General features: G+C 42.7%; 1 protein-coding gene across 2 annotated transcripts in view; it reads right to left on the reverse strand.

Moving 5' to 3' along the window:
- Nucleotides 1-18,621, reverse strand: part of TMEM120B (transmembrane protein 120B) — a 109,819-nt gene that overhangs the window by 25,808 nt on the left and 65,390 nt on the right. Inside the window, exon 1 of one of the 2 annotated variants that reach the window (XM_060785970.2) lies at nucleotides 8,723-8,917. The exons of the other annotated variant lie outside the window; for it this stretch is intronic. Coding sequence (XP_060641953.2) covers nucleotides 8,723-8,791 — 69 coding nt within the window. The 5' untranslated portion in view covers nucleotides 8,792-8,917. Of the gene's footprint in view, nucleotides 1-8,722; nucleotides 8,918-18,621 lie in introns of those variants that run through there. 2 annotated transcript variants of the gene reach the window in all.

Below are 18,621 nucleotides of genomic sequence, written 5' to 3' on the forward strand. Positions count from 1 at the left end.
CCAATAAGAAATGTACCTATATGCTGAATACATGAAGTTTGTAAGTAAATCAACTATGTTACTTTTAATGAAAACTACCTATTTTTGGTCTATTGAGGGCATTATTTAAAAGCAATATATTTTATAGGACAGTAGATGAGTTTTTTTGGGCAAATGAAATAATACTTCTGAAGATCTGCTATATATTTTGTGCATTGGCATATCTTTGTTCCTAACAAAGATAACCAGGTATATCAGTCTAACAACGGAGAAACCTAATTTGCCTTCCATGAATACTAGTGGATATTTACCACTAAGGAGAAGATTCACTCAAATGAGTATTTAACTCTTCTCAGAGAGATCATACTTTACAAAAGGATTGTGATTATTCCAAATAGTATGAATGCCAAGGGGTCACCAAAGGGGTCACACTTCCAAAAGGTTATGGTCTCTAAAAGGCCATGCCTTTCCAAATGGCTATGGAGATTCCTGGTTTTCCCAAAACAGACTTCAGATTTGTTATTGATTAGTCCACTGACCGTATCAACAATAAAATACACAAATAGACGCTAATCACTATGCTGAAACCCCTGTAATAGTTAAACAAAATATATCTGAACACGATAAAACTTGATTAAAGAATAAATTTGGTAAAATGGGATTAAATTACTAGATGAAAGCAGGGAGAGTAGAGTGATGAGTATAAAAGAGGCAGTTGGAGAATTTAGATGCAGGAAAAACTGACAGGGCTGGATATGGCGGTGAAAAAATACCACTCAAATGAGAAGAAAGACACATTTGAGTAAACAGGCCTCATATTCCTTTGGGTGGTACAAAACAATCAGAAGGAAGATTCGCATAATGAAATTAAGTCCCTGCGGTTACAGCGCTGAGCCCCTGCGGAATGATTAGGAATCCAGCCTTCTGTTTCTTCATCTTCTTTATAATCGGCTGAAGAAGAGGAAGCGGAAAACAGGAACGCAAACAAGAAAGAAGCACCACCTGCGTCAGAAAGAACTCTCACAATTTTGGGAGAAACTTGTCTGCCTTTTCTTTGCCATCGCCAAATCATGCTGCAGACGCAATGTAACAAACAGGAAACACCTTCATCCAGCAGTGGAGTAAAAAGTATCAGGAGAATTAATCTCCCCCAAAATGAAATTTTCCCTCCAGTTGCTTAACAGGTGAGACATTGACAATCGCTCATAGACCAAACCCATATTCACATTCCCTTGGTCGCTTTGCCACCCCCTTTTCTTGGGATGCTTTAACTCTAGTTCTAGATCCTCAACTGAGATTTTAAGTTCTTGCAATTCTAGAAATCTGTGGCCTGGAGGAAAAAAACATACTAGGGGTCGTGGTAGCTCAGCAGGTTAAACCACTGCTGACTGGAAGATTGGTAGTTCGAAGGCGTGGGTCAGGGAGAGCTCCTGCTGACAGCCCTAGCTTCTGCCTACCTAGCAGTTCGAAAACATGTAATGTCAGTAGATCAATAGGTACTGCCTCGGCAGGAAGGTAAAAGGTGCCCTGCAACCATGCCGGCAACAGAACCAGGAGGGTCGACGGACAACAGGCTCCTCAGCATGGAAAATAGAACAAGAGCACCTCCCCATGACCAGAGTTGAGCACCGCCTCCAGACGCCGGAGATGGAAAGGGAAACCTTTGTCTTTGTTTGTGTGTTTTATGTCATTGTTCACTGTATAAAAGGCATTGAATGTTTTGCCTATATATGTGTATACGGTAATTCACTCTGAGTCCCTTCGGGGAGATAGAGTGGAATATAATTAAAGTGTATTATTATTATTACTTTGTGTTGCCTCCTTCGTAGCTACATCACTTAGCAACACTGGAAGTCAAGGGCATTTTTAGCAAGACGGTTCAAAATGTAGGCCATTCTGTTACCAATCCAGTGGGTTCTTCCCCAGAAAACACAACAAATCGTAGTAAGCAGCTAAGTTAACATTTGCAAGGAGGAATGGGCCACGAATTACATTTAAACACTGTATCAAGTAATAGAGGGGAATTACTTTTTTAAATGTAACTGCAAAGTGAAGTCAGACTAGAATCATAGAATTCTAGAGTTGGAAGAGACCTTGTGGGCCATTCAGTCCAACCCCATTGTGCCAAGAAGCAGGACAATCGAATTCACAGCACTCCTGGCAGATGGCCATCCAGCCTCTGCTTAAAAGCCTTCAAATAAGGAGCCTCCCACCAACACTCTGGGGCAGAGTGTTCCACTGCTGAACAGCTCTTTCTCACAGTTAGGAAGTTCTTCCTCGTGATAAGGTGGCTTCACCCTCCTTTCCTGTAGTTTGAAGCCATTGTTCCACTGAGTCCTAGTCTCGAGGGCAGCAGAAAACAAGCTTGCTCCCTCCTCCCTATGGCTTCCCCTCACCTTGATTCATGGCCCTCATCATGTCTCCTCTCAGGCTTCTATTGTGCAGGCTAAATATGCTCAGCTCTTTAAGCCACTCCTCATAGGGCTTGTTCTCCAGCCCCATGATCCTTTGAGTAGCCTTCCTCTGGACACATTCCAGCTTAGAGTCAACATCTCCCTTGAATTGTGGTGCCCAGAATTGGACCCCTTAATACAGTTCCTCATGTTGTGGTGACCCCCAACCATAACATTATTTTCATTGCTACTTCATAACAGTAATTTTGTTATTGTTATGAATTTTAAAGTAAATATCTGATATGCAGGGTGTATTTTCATTCACTGGACCAAATTTGGCACAAATACCCGATACACCCAAGTTTGAATACTGGTGGGATTGAGGAGGGGGATTGATTTTGTCATTTGGGAGTTGTAGTTTCTGGGATTTATAGTTTACCTACAATCAACGAGTATTCTGAGCTCCGCCAATAATGGAATTGAATCAAACTTGGCACACAGAACTCTCATGACTAACAGAAAATACTGGAAGGGTTTGGTGGGCAGTGACCTTGAATTTTGGAGTTGTAGTTCACCTACATCCAGAGAGAACTGTGGACTCAAACAATGATAGATCTGGACCAAACATGGCACAAATACTCAATAGGCCCAAATGTGAACACTGGTGGACTTTGGGAAAAATAGAGCTTGACATTTGGGAGTTGTAGTTACTGAGATTTATAGTTCACCTACAATCAAAGAGCATCCTGAACCCCACCAATGATAGAATTGGGCCAAATTTCTCACACAAAAACCCATGCCTTGAAGGGACTCACTGGCGTGAGCCTCCCTACAGCCTCACACACTCTCCCTTGCCCACACATGCGCACCATGTTGCCTTGTGCCAAGCATGCCTGCTTTCCCCTCCTTGCTTGGAGTCTCAGAAACAGCTCTCGCCTTGGCTGAGCAGCTGGCTGATAGGCAGGCCAATCCCAGCAGAGGAGAGCTTTTGGTGGGAGGATTCGCCATCTGTTTCCAAAAAGGAAGAAGGGCAGGTGGAAAGATATTCACCTTCTCTGCCAAAGGGGTTCCTAAGACCATCAGAAATATATGAAACCCCCTCGCGACCCTCCCAGGGGTCCCAAACCTCAGGTTGAGAAATGCTGATATAATGTAATAATGCTGTAATAATGTTGTGTGTGAAATAAAGTTTGTATAAACTGAACAGTCCGAAAACATCTTGGCCATTTGGGAAATGCCCGATCAGGGACGCACAAACCATAATAGTGCCCAAGTTGGAATGTTTTCTTTTTTTCAAGCCTTTTTTCTTGGATCCTGTTCTTTTTTTAGACCGTAAGGATGTAGGTTGAGGTTTTTGGGTTTTTTTCTGACACTGATCTATTCCAAGCTGCTCTGGGAGTCTTTTTGATGAGCGGGGGAGAAGGAGGATGCTTTAAAATTAATCCATACTACAACTGCAATTTTTAAAAAAAGACAGAACTCCAGCGGGGAAAAAAATAAGGGAGAGAGATCATACAAATCTGGCCAATTTGCATGCTCTAAATAGGTCAGAGAATCCCCCTTCCCATCTGATTTACTATTTCCAATGCTGCAATTATCCTGATGTTGTTGAACTTGAGGGGAAAAAAGATGAGATGACACAGAAGTGGAAAAGCCCTTCACACCAAATGCCATTGATTCAAACTTGAAAAGGAATACGTTGTGGAGTTGTAAGCTTTGGGTCCTTTGTAGAAAGTTTTCCATAAGTTGTTGGCGCTTCCAAACTCCAGCTACCTTTTCTGGCCCTTCCGACCTTTTCCACGTCTTAATCACAGGTCGGTTAATAAGTAAGGAATTTATTGCCAGCTCGTCTTCCCTCCTGCCACCGTGGACTCAACTTGAACGCAGTGAACTCACAGGCGACCCCTTCAGATGCCTCACTCAGCCTTTGGGGTCACAGGGTCAGCCGTGGCCAAAGCTCAAGCTCAAGTCTAGGCTTTGTCTGAGAAAGCTCCATTCCCCAACCTGGAAAATGGGAATCTTCATAATCTTTTGGAGATTTTATGAACTGGGGAAAGACATGACCTTGTTAGAAGTCATAATCTTTTGAAATATGATGCCATAACCTCTTGGTAAAAAGCATGACTTGTTGGAAAATGGCATTCAAGCAAAGCAATTAGATTTCTCAGCTTTTAAACCGATATACTTAGGTATGTCTTTGAACTGTTAGGGACAAAAATATGCCAATGCACAAACATATATATATATTCAGCAAAGTTTCAGAAGTGTTCCATTTAGTTGCCCAAAAAACATCTACTTTCCCTTAAAAATGCATTTAAATCATGCTCTCAAGAGACAAGGATATGCAGATTTCTTTAAAAGTAATGCAGTTGGTTTACTCACAAACTTCATGTATTCAGCATACGGGTACTTTGCATATCAACCCAGTTCCATTAAGGATTTGAAGTAGTTTCTCTGTGTCGGTATCACAGGGTATCTTTCTCATAACCAACAGTCCATAATCTACACCAACCTTCTTCAAGTCACCACTAGTTATTTGTTATATATATAATTAAGATTGATTACTGTATTGTATATGTGTGTATTGGTATGCAATTTTACCCTAACTTTTGTTGGGGGAGGGGCTGCAGAACATGTGATCAGAACTGGACTTGTTCAGGACTCAGACTCCATTTTAGAACAGTATGTTTTCAGACGCCAGCAGAAATTGTATGCTTTGAGACTCCATTGGATTTTCAGACTAGACAGAGACTTTATTAGACTCCCAGAATAGAGAGATGCTTCGGACTATAGACTATTGATTCTAAGAAAGATGCCCTGTGTTAACCTACACAGAGAAACTACTTCAAATCCTATCTGTAACTGGATTGATATGCAATGCAACTGTATGTTGAATACATGAAGTTTATGAGTAAACCAACTATGTTATTTTTAAAGAAGTCTGCTTATTTTTGTCTCTTGAGAGTATGATTTAAAGGCAAATATATTTTAAGGGAGATTAGATGTTTTTTGGGCAACTAAAAGGAACACTTCTGAAAGTTTGCTGAATATATGTATGTTTGTGCACTGGCATATTTTTGTCCCTAACAGTTCAAAGACATACCTAGGTACATCAGTTTAACAGCTGAGAAACCTAATTGCCCTGCATTAATACCATTTTCCTAAAAGGTTATACGACTCTAACAGGTCATGCTTTTTACCAAGAGGTTATAGCATTCGTTTTCAAAAGGTTATGATTTCTAACAAGGTAATGCCTTTCCAAAGATCATAAAATCTCCCAAAGGTTATGGAGATTTCTATTTTCCAAAAGCCACTTCCTCTTGTCAGAGGCATCACCCCAATCCCCTCTCTTCGTCTCCAAGTGTAGCTGAAGATACACTTCTGGCTATGGACAGAGCTGAGGGCCCTCCATACATTATTATTATTATTATTATTATTATTATTATTATTAAACTTTATTTGTACCCCGCTAGCATCTCCCGAAGGACTCGATGCGGCTTACAAAAGCCAAGGCCTCAACACAACAACAACAACAGACAATAACAATACGATACAAAGCAAATTAAAAACATAAGCAATAACAAAACATTACACTATTACGCAATAAAACCAGGGCTGGGCCAATGATGGGTACAGATTAAAAAGTGCTGGTGTGAGAGGTGGTATGTTGGAATTCTGGGCAAGTGCAATGTGCAGAGAGTCTTAAACTCTAGTCAAGTGCTTCTGGGACATAGTGCTAGGGGTTATCCTATTCTGGAAAGGCACATCAGAATAGCAAAGAATTCTACACATTTGAGTGAATGAGTATGTCCTGTATTGCCTCCAGTTGTGAAGACTTGTGGGTGGACCTTTCCCGTCATCCACTTTCTCCCAAAGTCCTCTTTTCTAGAATTTCCCTGGCAAGGAAGCTAACGCCACCCCCTTGCCTTTTCCCTCAGTGATGAAGGCACGGAAAACTGGGTTTCGACCCAAAAGAAGGTTTGTGCCACAGGTCCAAGTGGACAATGGGAGATGGACTCTAACTCCTCGGAAGGACACCATGCCTGGTCCATGGTTACAAAGGAAAGTCTTCTCCAATCAAGTCCAGGGCTTATTGGCTGTATTCTGGCTGCAACATTTGAGTACTTTGACCCCATATTAATTGCCACAACTATGGGATGCTGGAATTAGTAGTGTGGTAAGCAGCAGCAAACAACAAACCCCAGGATTCCATGGCAGTTAACATGGCGTCAAATGGCGGTCATTTCGCAATTTGGATGCTCTGGTTGGCCTTTTGCTCACTCTTCACCGCCAAGTTAACAGCACATGCCCCCTCTGGGCGTTTGTTAGGTCCTCCAACATGGCTCTATGGCATGCTTGGCCCAAACAGCCTTCAGGGATTTCAAGACAGACTTTGTGAACGGATTTCCCAATGAAATGAGGACGAGGGTATCTCTTTTTGGGGGGCACTCTGTCTAGGGTTACCTTAGGAGAAAGGCAGGGTACATACATATATACATACCTACATTATATTATATTATTTTAATTATATATATCTATATCTATATATAATGTAATATATGCATGCATGTATCTTGCCTTTCTCCAAGATATATACAAACATATATTACAATATATATATATATATATATATATATATATATATATGCTCTGTTCGTTTTGAGTGACATCATAACTCAAAATCCACTGAAAGAATTGCTGCCAAATTTGGCCAAAAAACACCTATTAACCCAAGGAGTAACCATCACTCAAAAATATTGATTTTGTCATTTGGGAGTTATAGTCGCTGGGATTTATAGTTAACCTATAATCAAAGAACATTCTGAACTCCACCAATGATGGAATTGAACCAAACTTGGCACACAGGACTCCCCTGACCAACAGAAAACACTAGAAGGGTTTGGCGGGCATTGAGCTTGAGTTTGGGAGTTGTAGTTCACCTACATCCAGAGAGCATTGTGGACTCAAATAATGATGGATCCACACCAAACTTGGCACGGATACTCCATATGCCCAAATATGAACACAGATGGAGTTTGGGGAAAATAGACCTTGACATTTGGGAGTTGTATTTACTGGGATTTATAATTCACCTACAATCATAGAGCATCTGAATCCCACCAATGATAGAACTGGGCTAAACTTCCCAGACAGAATCCCCATGGTCAACATGCTGTGTTTTCTGGTTGTCTTTGGCGACCCTCCTGACACCCCCTCACGACCCCCCCCCCCCGCTCGGAGTCCCAACCCCCAGGTTGAGAAATGCTGCCTTAAGGACATCCAGTCCAACTGCCTTCAGCAGGACAAGAAAACATAATCAAAGTGTTCCAGCCATAGATATAGATATAGATATGATTCACACACACATATATTTATATGTAAATATAATAACATATATTTGAAAGGGACCCCTAAAGATGGACAATTGTTGCATGTTTCAGAGTGGGCAAACCAGGCAATCTCTACATCAACACTGACAAAGAAACAACAAGAAACACTGTTTACCCACAAGCATAAAGAAATTACATATATTAGAAACCAACACTTTCTCATTACTTTATTTTGCAGATCACCAGGCTGGGCCACAGCAACTCCTGACAGGGTACTGCTAGTGTGTGTGTGTGTGTGTGTGTGTGTGTGTATATATATATAATGTAATGTAGGTATCCTGCCATTCCCCCAAGAAAAGATCTAAGGTATATACCAACATACATTACATTGCATTAGATATATATGTCTAATATATGTATGTATCCTGCTATTCTCCCAAGATCCATGGAGTGTGTGTGTATATAATGCCTAAATTCCATTATATTATTATAATCCTCTCTCTCTCTCTCTCTCTCTCTCTCTATATATATATATATATATATATATCTCCTGACTTTCTCCCAAGAAAACGTGCAAGGTATATTCATAGAATATAGGTATGTATATCCGACCTGTATATGTGTGTGTGTGTCTACCTATATCTATCTATGAAGGAAAGTAACTGCATTTCCACAGGGAGGCAATCAGTCCAAGGCAAGAGGGGGCTGGCAAGGGACTGGGAATGCCGCAGGAAGAGCCCCAGTCCATGGCCATGGCCCTCTCCAAAGGCAAGAAAAGCAATGCCCAAAGCAACGGGGTTCCCAAAGAGAGCTGCGGTTCCAAAGAATCAAGGGAGCTTTCTCCCAGAATCCTTTGCCAGCTCTCGGGGGACACAGAGAAGGACACGTTGACCCGAACCTCTGTTCCCCCCGACGACACGCGTCTGCCTTTCACACAAGACGCAACAAAGACGGGGGGGAAAGTCCAAATCCCAAGAATCAAGGAAGGAGAGAAGCAGGCCACTTGGTTTGGCGCCTTACCTGGAGCTGCTGGAATTCCTCCTCCAGCTCGGCCCACTCCTCCCGCCGCTTTTGGAAGGGCAGGCCCATGGCGCGGAGGCGGGTGGCGGGGCCGATGCAGCAGGAGCCGCCGCAACAGCAGCAAAAGCCCCGCCGCGCGCCGCCAGCGCTCAGCTGGTCCCGGGACCCACGTGCGCCTCTGACGTCAGCAACGGCGCCGCCCACTCCTCAAGCCCCGCCCCAAACCTGCCTCCGCACGAGCCTCGTCCCCTCCCCCGGCGCCTGCCCCTGAGCCCCGCCCGAAATCGGCCTCTGCCCCAGCCCAGCCCTCAAGCCCCGCCCCCGCACTCCTTCCAAGCCCCGCCCCTCCGCAGCAACGTCATAATGGTCAGCCTGACTGTTCTAACAGAAGACACTGTTCAGTCTCACCAGGGAAAAGATATCATCAATATATATTATAATAAATATAATAAATACATATAACATCGTAAATATAGCCACCACCACTTTGAGTCTCTTTTGAGAAATGATAATAAATATAATACATAAATATAACAATCACCACTTTAGAGTCCCTTCAGAGAAGATATAAGAAACATATTTTAAAAGGTAAAGGTTTTCCCCTGACATTAAGTCCAGTCGTGTCCAACTCTGAGGGTTGGGGCGCATCTCCATTTTTAAGCCAAAGAGCCACCGTTGTCCAGAGACACCTCCAAGGTCATGTGGCCGGAATGACTGCATGGAGCACCATTACCTTCCCACCGTAGCGGTTCCTATTGATCTACTCACATATGCATGTCTTTGAACTGCTAGGTCGGCAGAAGCTGGGGCTAACAGCGGGAGCTCACGCCGCTCCCCGGATTCGAACCCGCAACCTTTCAGTAAACAAGCTCAGAGGTTTAATCCACTGCACGACTGGGGGTTCTACACTAAAAGCATACAAACTTGAAACAATATATAAATATTTTTTTAAACTAAAATAGGATGTAAAATATAAATGTACAAGATCTAAAATATATTGTAATATAAATTATTTTTTAAAATAAATACAATATCCAATATAAAAATATACAAGATTTATGAATATTAAAGGTCTATAATCTGTTGTCGAGGTGTTAGCTGGTCCTGATTGTTTACTGTCTGGAATTCTGCATGTGAACAATTTCAACAGAAAGGAGGAAACCATGAAAATGAACAAAATCCGGCTACCAGTATTAAAAAAAACCCTCTAGAATCAGGACAGTAAATAAAGAGCAACACTCAGAAAACAGGAGAATTCCAGACAGGAAACAATCAGGGTCAGTCAATCTCCTCCCAACAAAGGATTCCCTCAGGCAAGAAGCAGCCAGGCTTTGAAGCTGGAAGACCATTCAATGCTAATCAAGGTGGCCAATGGCAACATTCACACTTGCCTCAAGCAGACAAGAGTTCTTTCTCCCACCCTGGACATTATTCCATGGATATATAACCCCCACTTGCCTAGTTTCCAACAGACCTCACAATGCATTGTCGAAGGCTTTCATGGCCGGAATCACTGGGTTGTTGTAGGTTTTTCGGGCTATATGGCCATGTTTCAGAAGCATTTTCTCCTGACGTTTGGCCCACATCTATGGCAGGCATCCTCAGAGGTTGTGAGGTCTGTTGGAAACAAGGAACATTGGGTTTATATATCTGTGGAAAGTCCAGGATGGGAGAAAGAACTCTTGTCTGTTGGAGCTTTTTTAAATACTGGTGTTAATACTGGTAGATGTTATTCATTTTCATGGTTTCTTCCTTTCTGTTGAAATTGTCCACATGCACATGGATTTCAATTGCTTGTCTGTTTGAGGCAAGTGTGAATGTTGCAATTGATCACCTTCACTAGCACTGAATAACCTTGCAGCTTCAAAGCTTGGCTGCTTCCTGCCTAGGGGAATCCTTTGTTGGGAGTTGATTAGCTGGCCCTGATTGTTTCTTGTCTGGAATTCTTTATTTGTTGTTCTTTATTTACTGTTCTGATTTTAGAGGTTTTTTAAAATACTGGGAGCCAGATTTTGTCAATTTTCATGTTTCCTCCTTTCAGTTGAAATTGTCCACATGCTTGGGGCTTTCAGTGGCTTCTCTGTGTAGTCTGACATGGTGGTTGTCTGAGTGGTCAGGCATTTCTGTGTCCTCAAATAATATGCTGTGTCCAGGTTGGTTCATCAGGTGCTCTGTTATGACTGACTTCTCTGGTTGAAGTAATCTGCAGTGCCTTTCATGTTCCTTGACTCGTGTTTGGGCAATGCTGCGTTTGATGGTCCCTATGTAGAAAAAGAAAATGAAGGAAAACTGCCTTTTCTAGATGTCTTAATCATTAAGGAACATGAAAGGCACTGAAGAAACCATGAAAATGAACTAAATCTGGCTACCAGTATTTTAAAACTCTAAAATTGTAACAGTAAATAAAGAACAACACTCAAACACAGGGGGACTCGAGAGAAGAAACAATCAGGAACAGCTAATCACGTCTCAACAAAGGATTCCCTCAGGCAATAATAAGCCACACCTACAAACTGTCAGGCCATCAAATGCTAATCAAGGTGGCCAATTGAAATATTGACATCTAGCTCCAACAGACAAGAGTTCTTTCTCCCACCCTGGACTTTCCACAGATATATAAACCCAATGTTCCTAGTTTCTAACAGACTTCACAACCTCTGAGGATGCCTGCCATAGATGTGGGCAAAACGTCAGGAGAGAATGCTTCGGGGACATGGCCAAACAGCCCGGAAAACTCATAGCAACTGAGTTTGAACATTTTCCCTCTGTATGGAGACTTCAGAGACACCCTGCACTATGGTTACTAGTAATTAATAAGTATTTAAAATATTTAATTATTATTACTCCCAATACTACTAATATGGACTAATACTGCTAATATTATTAGTGTTAAGGTGATTTTTTTTATCCCTTTACACAGTACTCTCAAGCCTTTGAATAATCAGGTAGTATCAACTGCATACATTTTTGAGAGGCACCTTGTAGTTCTTTTTGAAACTGCACCTGCCAAATGCTTGAAATAGCAGAAAAAAACCAAAGAGCCCGACTGCGCAGGCGCATCCGTTTGGCTCGGGCTATTGCCTCCTGCTCTCCTATTGGCCCGATGTAATCTGGCTTCCGCTTGGCTCCGCCCCGACTCCAAGTGTCCCCCCTCCCTCCCGCCGTCTCTTGGAGTTAACTCTTGCTCTGCCGGTTGCTTTTCAATTTAAATAAACTGCAAAACCTCCAAAGCGAGGAAGCGGGGCAACTACATTATAGAACTAGCTGTCCTCTGCCACGCGTTGCTGTGGCCCAGTCTGTGTATATGTATTTTGTGTGTGTGTATATGTATATATGTGTGTATATGTATAAATATGTTGTTTTGCGCATGCATTGCAATGTTTTTTGCTTTTTTGTCTCTTCTGCTGTGTTTTTCAGTGTTTTTATGAGTGATGGTCACTTGTTGCTGGCCCGATATATGTATTTTGTCCAAATTTGGTGTCTATTCGTCCAGTGGTTTTTGATTTATGTTAATCATAAATACACAGACAGTATTTTATTTATTTATTTTATTTTATTTATTTATGGAATTGAACTAAACTTGGCACACAGAACTCCCACGTCCAACAGAAAATACTGGAAGGGTTTGATGGGCATTGACCTTGAGTTTTGGAGTTTTAGTTCACCTACATCCAGAGAGCACTGTGGACTCAAACAATGATGGATCTGGACCAAACTTGGCACAAATACTCAATATGCTCAATTGTGAGCACAGGTAGAGTTTGGGGAAAATAGACATTTATATTTGGGAGTTGTAGTTACTGGGATTTATAGTTCACCAACAATCAAAGAGCATTCTGAACCCCACCAATGACAGAACTGGGCCAAACTGTTGCATCCCAGTTCAAGAAACGAGACCATAAGATTAAATCCACCACACTGGACTGTAGGAAAAGCAATCCTTGTTTATTGATGAAAAATTGGTTACAAAAGAAAGGTAAATGCAAAGTTAAAAAGCCACAGAAAAACACAGCAGTCAGTAGAATCTCTGAACTTGAGCAAAATTTCAAAAGCCACAATACAAGAACCAGGAATCTGTTAGCCTTTTACTAACTATGAACTTGATAGCTAAGCCTCTGGGATTACCGGCCATGAAACACAGGAATTCTGCCAAGGCACAGCCACAGTCCCAAACGTTGCTTGATCTAAAGAGGCACCCAGCAGGAGGCCTCTTAAACCAAAGAAGCTATTCTTTGAAACGCCCCTTGACTTTGACGTCTGGGCCTGTCTTTCCTGTAACCGATTTGACCTTCGTAGAAACTGGGAAACATTTCTGTCTCTAACTATCTGTTCTCTTCGGTCCTCATTAAAAACCCCAGGTGGAGAGATATCACGGCTAGTGATATCACGGCTAACTTCCAAAACATTTTCCTCCAGTTTGAGTTTCGTTTTCATCGCTGCTGACCTCTGCATCAACAACAGATTCCACACTGTCAGGGTCAGGGAGAGCTTACTCAGTTGGAAAAACTGTCAGAGAATCACACAGATCAGGATCAGGCTGAACCCCAACACAAACTTCCCACACAGAACGCCCATGACCCGCACCGCCTGCCCTTTCCCCAGGCCGGGCCTGCCTTCTCTCGGCTTCAGGACAGGGTCTCGCCTCGTAGTGAAGCTGGGAGAAGGCAGGGGAGGCAGCAGGCGGCACGGCTTTGGGGCTGCATTGCCTGCCACTTCTCCACACACCCCGCAGGCCAGATAAATGCCCTCGGGGGGCTGGGGCTGGCCCGTGGGCTGTAGTTTGAGGACCCCTGATCTAGCCCTTGGGGCTAGACGAAAAATGATGATTCAAAGGACTAAAACAATGACTCTGATCTGACTTGAGGACTTAAGCTATCATTGGGTTGTTTGGCAAACACTGGTCACCCTAATCCTGACAACTAGACATTTCTTCATTTATTTCCCTGTTGCCCGCCTCCCTTCCTCCTCATTGGCTGAGTGGCCAAAACAGGGCTCAGGCCGCCATTGGCTCCCCTACTGGCTTGCTGACATCACAGCCAATCATAACAAAGCCAGCTCGGGGTGGAGGAGTGGGCATGGGAACTTTTGAATCTGAAGGCTATAAATATTATATCTCTATGCCCAATGGGCATGTTGATTTTGTTGGCAGGCTACTGCAATCGTCATCCTTTCCAGCTGGAATGAAATAAAAAACTCGGTGGCTTTCTCTTCAACTTGGTAAGATTTATTCTGGAATACTGGCTTCTTTTCTTACCAGGCAACCCACAATGGCTTGGATCTCGCTATCCATAGCCGCTCTAAATTGCTCAAAAACAGACCGGTCCGAAGGTGATGGGTGATTGAGTCCTTCTTATGTAGATGAAGCCCAGGAAGACAGCTGGATGGACTTCCTGGGTCAGGAGGTGAAGGCAAAAGGTCATCACAAGGACTTGATTGGTGGCATACTTCTCCAAAAGGATTTTAATTTTGATATATAAAACATAACATGTTAAACACACACACATGAAGGTCTATGGATATCGAGGGAACCCTGTGAATGTGTAATTTAGACTCATATCCACGGGGAAAGAGAAAACATACACAAGAGGTCTGCAGATACTGGGGAAACCCAGCAAATGGGTAGGTATTAGTATCCACGGGGTGGTTAGAGTTAACATGGGGTTATTGGGTCAAAGGTTAGGTGAATGCAGGGCAAGTGGAGTATGAAATATGTGCATGAAATATGTGGTAACTGGGATACTCACGGGGGTGAGAGGTTGGTGGAGGGATTCAGAGAGGTTTTTTTTCGTGTCAGGAGTGACTTGAGAAACTGCAAGTCGCTTCCGGTGTGAGAGAATTGGCTGTCTGCAAGGACGTTGCCCAGGGGACGTCCAGATGTTTTGATATTTTTCCATCCTTGTGGGAGGCTTCTCTCATGTCCCTGTATGGGGAGCTGGAGCTGACAGAGGGAGCTCATCCGTGCTCTCCCGGGATACAAACCTGTGACCTGTTGGTCTTCAGTTCTGCTGGCACAAGGGTTTAACCCATTGCGCCACCAGGGGCTCCTTTTCAGAGAGGTGAGAGGGTGGTTTAATTTGGGGAAAGGAAGAGAATCAGCCCTATTCTGGGGGCAGTGGAGGGCTGTGGGCCATGTGAGAGTCGTGGGACCATGTGGTCCAGCTGACCACCAAGCCAGTTGCAGAAGGTGGAAATAGGAAGAAAAAAGACTTGAAAGGCGAAAGGAGAGACATAGAAGCAAAAGCCAAGGATAACCATGTTATTTAAGGATTAGAGTATTTTAACGTTAAAATACTCTTATTTCCACACACTTTGCTAGACCACCACCGCTCAAGGGAAGCTTAAGGAGGGGCAAGATCACTGCAAAATTACACAGGACTTGAGGGAAGGAGGAGGGAGGAAGAAGAGTGAAAAATAAATAATATAACAACAAAACCTTAGAAAATTTAGAGAAGAAGGGGTCCAAAACCAAAGAGGAGGAGAGGAGAGAGGGAGAAAGGGAGAAAACTGTAAAAATGGTCTGAGGAAGAAGGAGAATGGAGGCGTAAAAGGGCAAGTACTCCTAAACCCCCAAACCTCCCCACCATCTAAAAACTTTCCTCCCACAACTAAAATTCTCCCTGACCTCCGCATCGTTCCTCACCTTCACCCCCCACCTTACAATTTCTTTTGGGTACTGAGACAGAATCTAGCCTGGTGTTAAAATATTCACCTATTCATATATTTCGCCAGATACCTCTCCCCTCTACAGGTGTTGCATTATCTACCCTAGTTTAGATAAGGGGAAAGAGGGGATTTAGAAGAACTTCCATTTGTATTTTCGGTTTCTATATTCCTGTAACTCTCTTGTGTCTGTTGCCCATTGCCACCTTGGAAATTACCATAACCGCTCAAGGGAAGCTAAAGGAGGGAAAGGACATCAACATACCCCAAAATTAATACAAAGATCCATCCTAAGAATTATCTGGCCTGGAGGTCGAGAAAAGCATAGTAGACAACACCCACTTAATAAATACAAAGAAAACAGGCAGAAGATTGTTCTAAAGATGGCGACACCAAAAACGAAAGCAGACAAAGACATCAAGGAGATCAAAGAAATCAAAGAAAACAAAAGCCAAGTGAGAAAAGGTGCAGGCACTGAAGATTCAATAAATAAAGAGATTTTAAAGGAAATCTTGAAACTTTCTGAGAAACTGGATGAGCTACAGAAAGACTTTAAAAGAATAGAAACAAAGCAAGAAGAACAACAGAAACAACTGCAAGAAGAAATGCAAGCTTTAAAAAAGGACCTAACTAAAGAAGTAAGTTTGATTAAAGAAGAGATGAACAATATGGCTTCGGATATAAAAATGATGAAAGAAGATAAGAACAAATTCGAGGAAGTACACAAACAATTAGATTAGAAAATTAAAAATTGGAAAGGGAAGTCAGAAAGACAGAAGAAGTGCAAGAAAAGATGGAGATGAAGGAGAAGGAGTTTCAATTAAGATATAGAAATATCATAGAAGATCCAGATGAAAAATTACGACAAGTAGTACTATCAGTGACCTCATCGATAGTCAATAAAGATCAGAAAGACTTAGACCAAGAGATTGACAGAATCTACAGGATAACGACGAATTTCTCAAAAAAAAAAATACGCCAAGAGACACAATCGTCCACTTTTCCAAAAAGAGAATATGGGACGAGATTCTAAAAAAGAACAGTGAAACCCCATCTTTTTACAAAGACAACAAAATCATCATCATGAAGGAATTTCCCCAGATAATGATACTAAAAAGAAGAAAGTACTTTTACCTCACTGATGAACTCAAAAAAAGCTAACATAAGGTTCCGATGGGAGAAACCTGAAGGCCTGATGGTAACTTACAGAAGCCAGAAGTATTGGTTAACAAATGAGGAAAAAGCTGCAGAATTTTTTGAGGATTTTATGAAAGATCATGGAAGCTCTCCTTCAGATTAACGTATATTAGGAGGAAGACAGAAAAAACGCCATATTTATTTATTTATTATTTATTTATTTATTATTTAAACTTATATGCCGCCACTCCCCTGGGGCTCGGAGCCGCTTACAAGAATAGCTAAAATCTAACAAAGTTTAAAAGCAATTTAAAACAATTTAAAAACAACAGTATCAAACATTAAAAGCCTGTCGGAACAGGTATGTCTTACATGCCCTGCGGAAAGCTGGTAAGTCCCGCAGGGCACGAACTTCAGGTGGCAGAGCATTCCAGACTGATGGCGCCACTGCTGTGAAGGCTCTGCGTCTGGTTGCTGTTAGATGCAAGGTCTTGACACTGGGGACTTCCAATAGATCTTGGTCCTCAGAACGGAGAGAGGGATCTCTGGGGTTGGTAGGGGGTGAGACGATCCCTCAGATACATTGGCCCCAGACCATGCAAGGCCTTAAAGGTGAGTACCATCACTTTGAAAGTGATCCGGTGCTCAATTGGTAACCAATGCAGCTGTAATAGGATTGGTGTTATGTGGCATCTCATCGGAATTCCCGCAAGAAGCCGAGCAGCTGCGTTTTGTACCAACTTGAGCTTCCGAATCACTGACAGAGGGAGGTCAATGTAGAGGGCGTTACAGTAGTCCAGTCTTGAGATGACCGTGGCCTGGATCACCGTAGCTAGGTCGTCCCTGGACAGGTAGGGGGCCAGCCGTCTAGCCTGCCGCAGGTGAAAGAAGGCGGTTTTGCTCACGGCAGAGACCTGGGCCTCCACTGTCAGCAGAGGGTCCAAAAGGACTCCCAGACTCTTTACCAACGATGACGGGCGTAATGCCTCGCCATCCAGGGTGGGCAGATGGATGTCCCCACTGCCCGGTCCACCCAGCCATAGGATCTCCGTCTTTGCTGGATTCACCCTCAACCTGCTGGCACGCAGCCATCCAGTAACGGCCTCGAGGCACTGATGGAAACAGTCGGGTACAGAGTCCGGTCGGGCTTCCATCTTCAGCACCAGCTGAGTGTCATCGGCATACTGATAACACTCAAGCCCAAAACCTCGAACCAGCTGAGCAAGTGGTTGCATATAGATGTTAAACAACATCTATGTGTCTCCCCAGACTACACAAAACAACAAGGCAACAGACCAAAGGACTTAGTTGTGGATAAAGGGATAATGAAGACAAACCAGGAGAGACCAAGGATGAAAAACATGGAAAAAATGAGTGAAAGTGTATGTGTAAGAGAAATAATTCTTTTGCAATAATGTGAATGTTATTAATTCGCCGTCTAAAAGAAGGAATTTATTTAGTAAAATCAAAAGGAAATTATGACCTCGTGGCCTTGCAGGAAACCCATATAGTCCCAAAACATGCAATTTACCTAACACAAAATAAATTGGGAAAAGAATTCCACTCACTGGCATCTGAAAAAAAGCGTGGAGTAACAATTTATGCTAAGGATAATTTGCAACCCGAATTGGCATTTAGAGACACAGAAGGGAGGATGATTGGAGTAAAAATTATACAAGGAAATAAAAAATAATACAAATACCCTACCCGCCAAATTCCTGAAACTAAAAGAAGACTGGGATCTGGAAGACATCTGGCGGGTTCATAATGAAGAAGTGAGAGACTACACCTTCTTTTCGGATAGGCACGGTAGATGGTCTAGAATTGATATGATCTGGGCTTCAAAAACTCTTACCACCCTAGTTACAAAGATCAAAATTCTTCCAAGAGATCTCTCGGACCATTGCGCGATGGAAATGACCATAAACCAGAAAACCAAACCATACAAATGGAGATTAGACGAGAACCTTCTCAAAGAGGAAAAAGATATAGAGGATAATAAGAGACTATTGAGGGAGTACTTTGAGCTTAATGATATTCAAGACATCAAGATTGAAACCTTATGGGACGCCTGCAAAGCCGTCATGAGGGGCAACTTCATC

This window comes from Anolis sagrei, chromosome X (assembly GCF_037176765.1).
Source record: "Anolis sagrei isolate rAnoSag1 chromosome X, rAnoSag1.mat, whole genome shotgun sequence".
NCBI lineage: Eukaryota > Metazoa > Chordata > Lepidosauria > Squamata > Dactyloidae > Anolis > Anolis sagrei.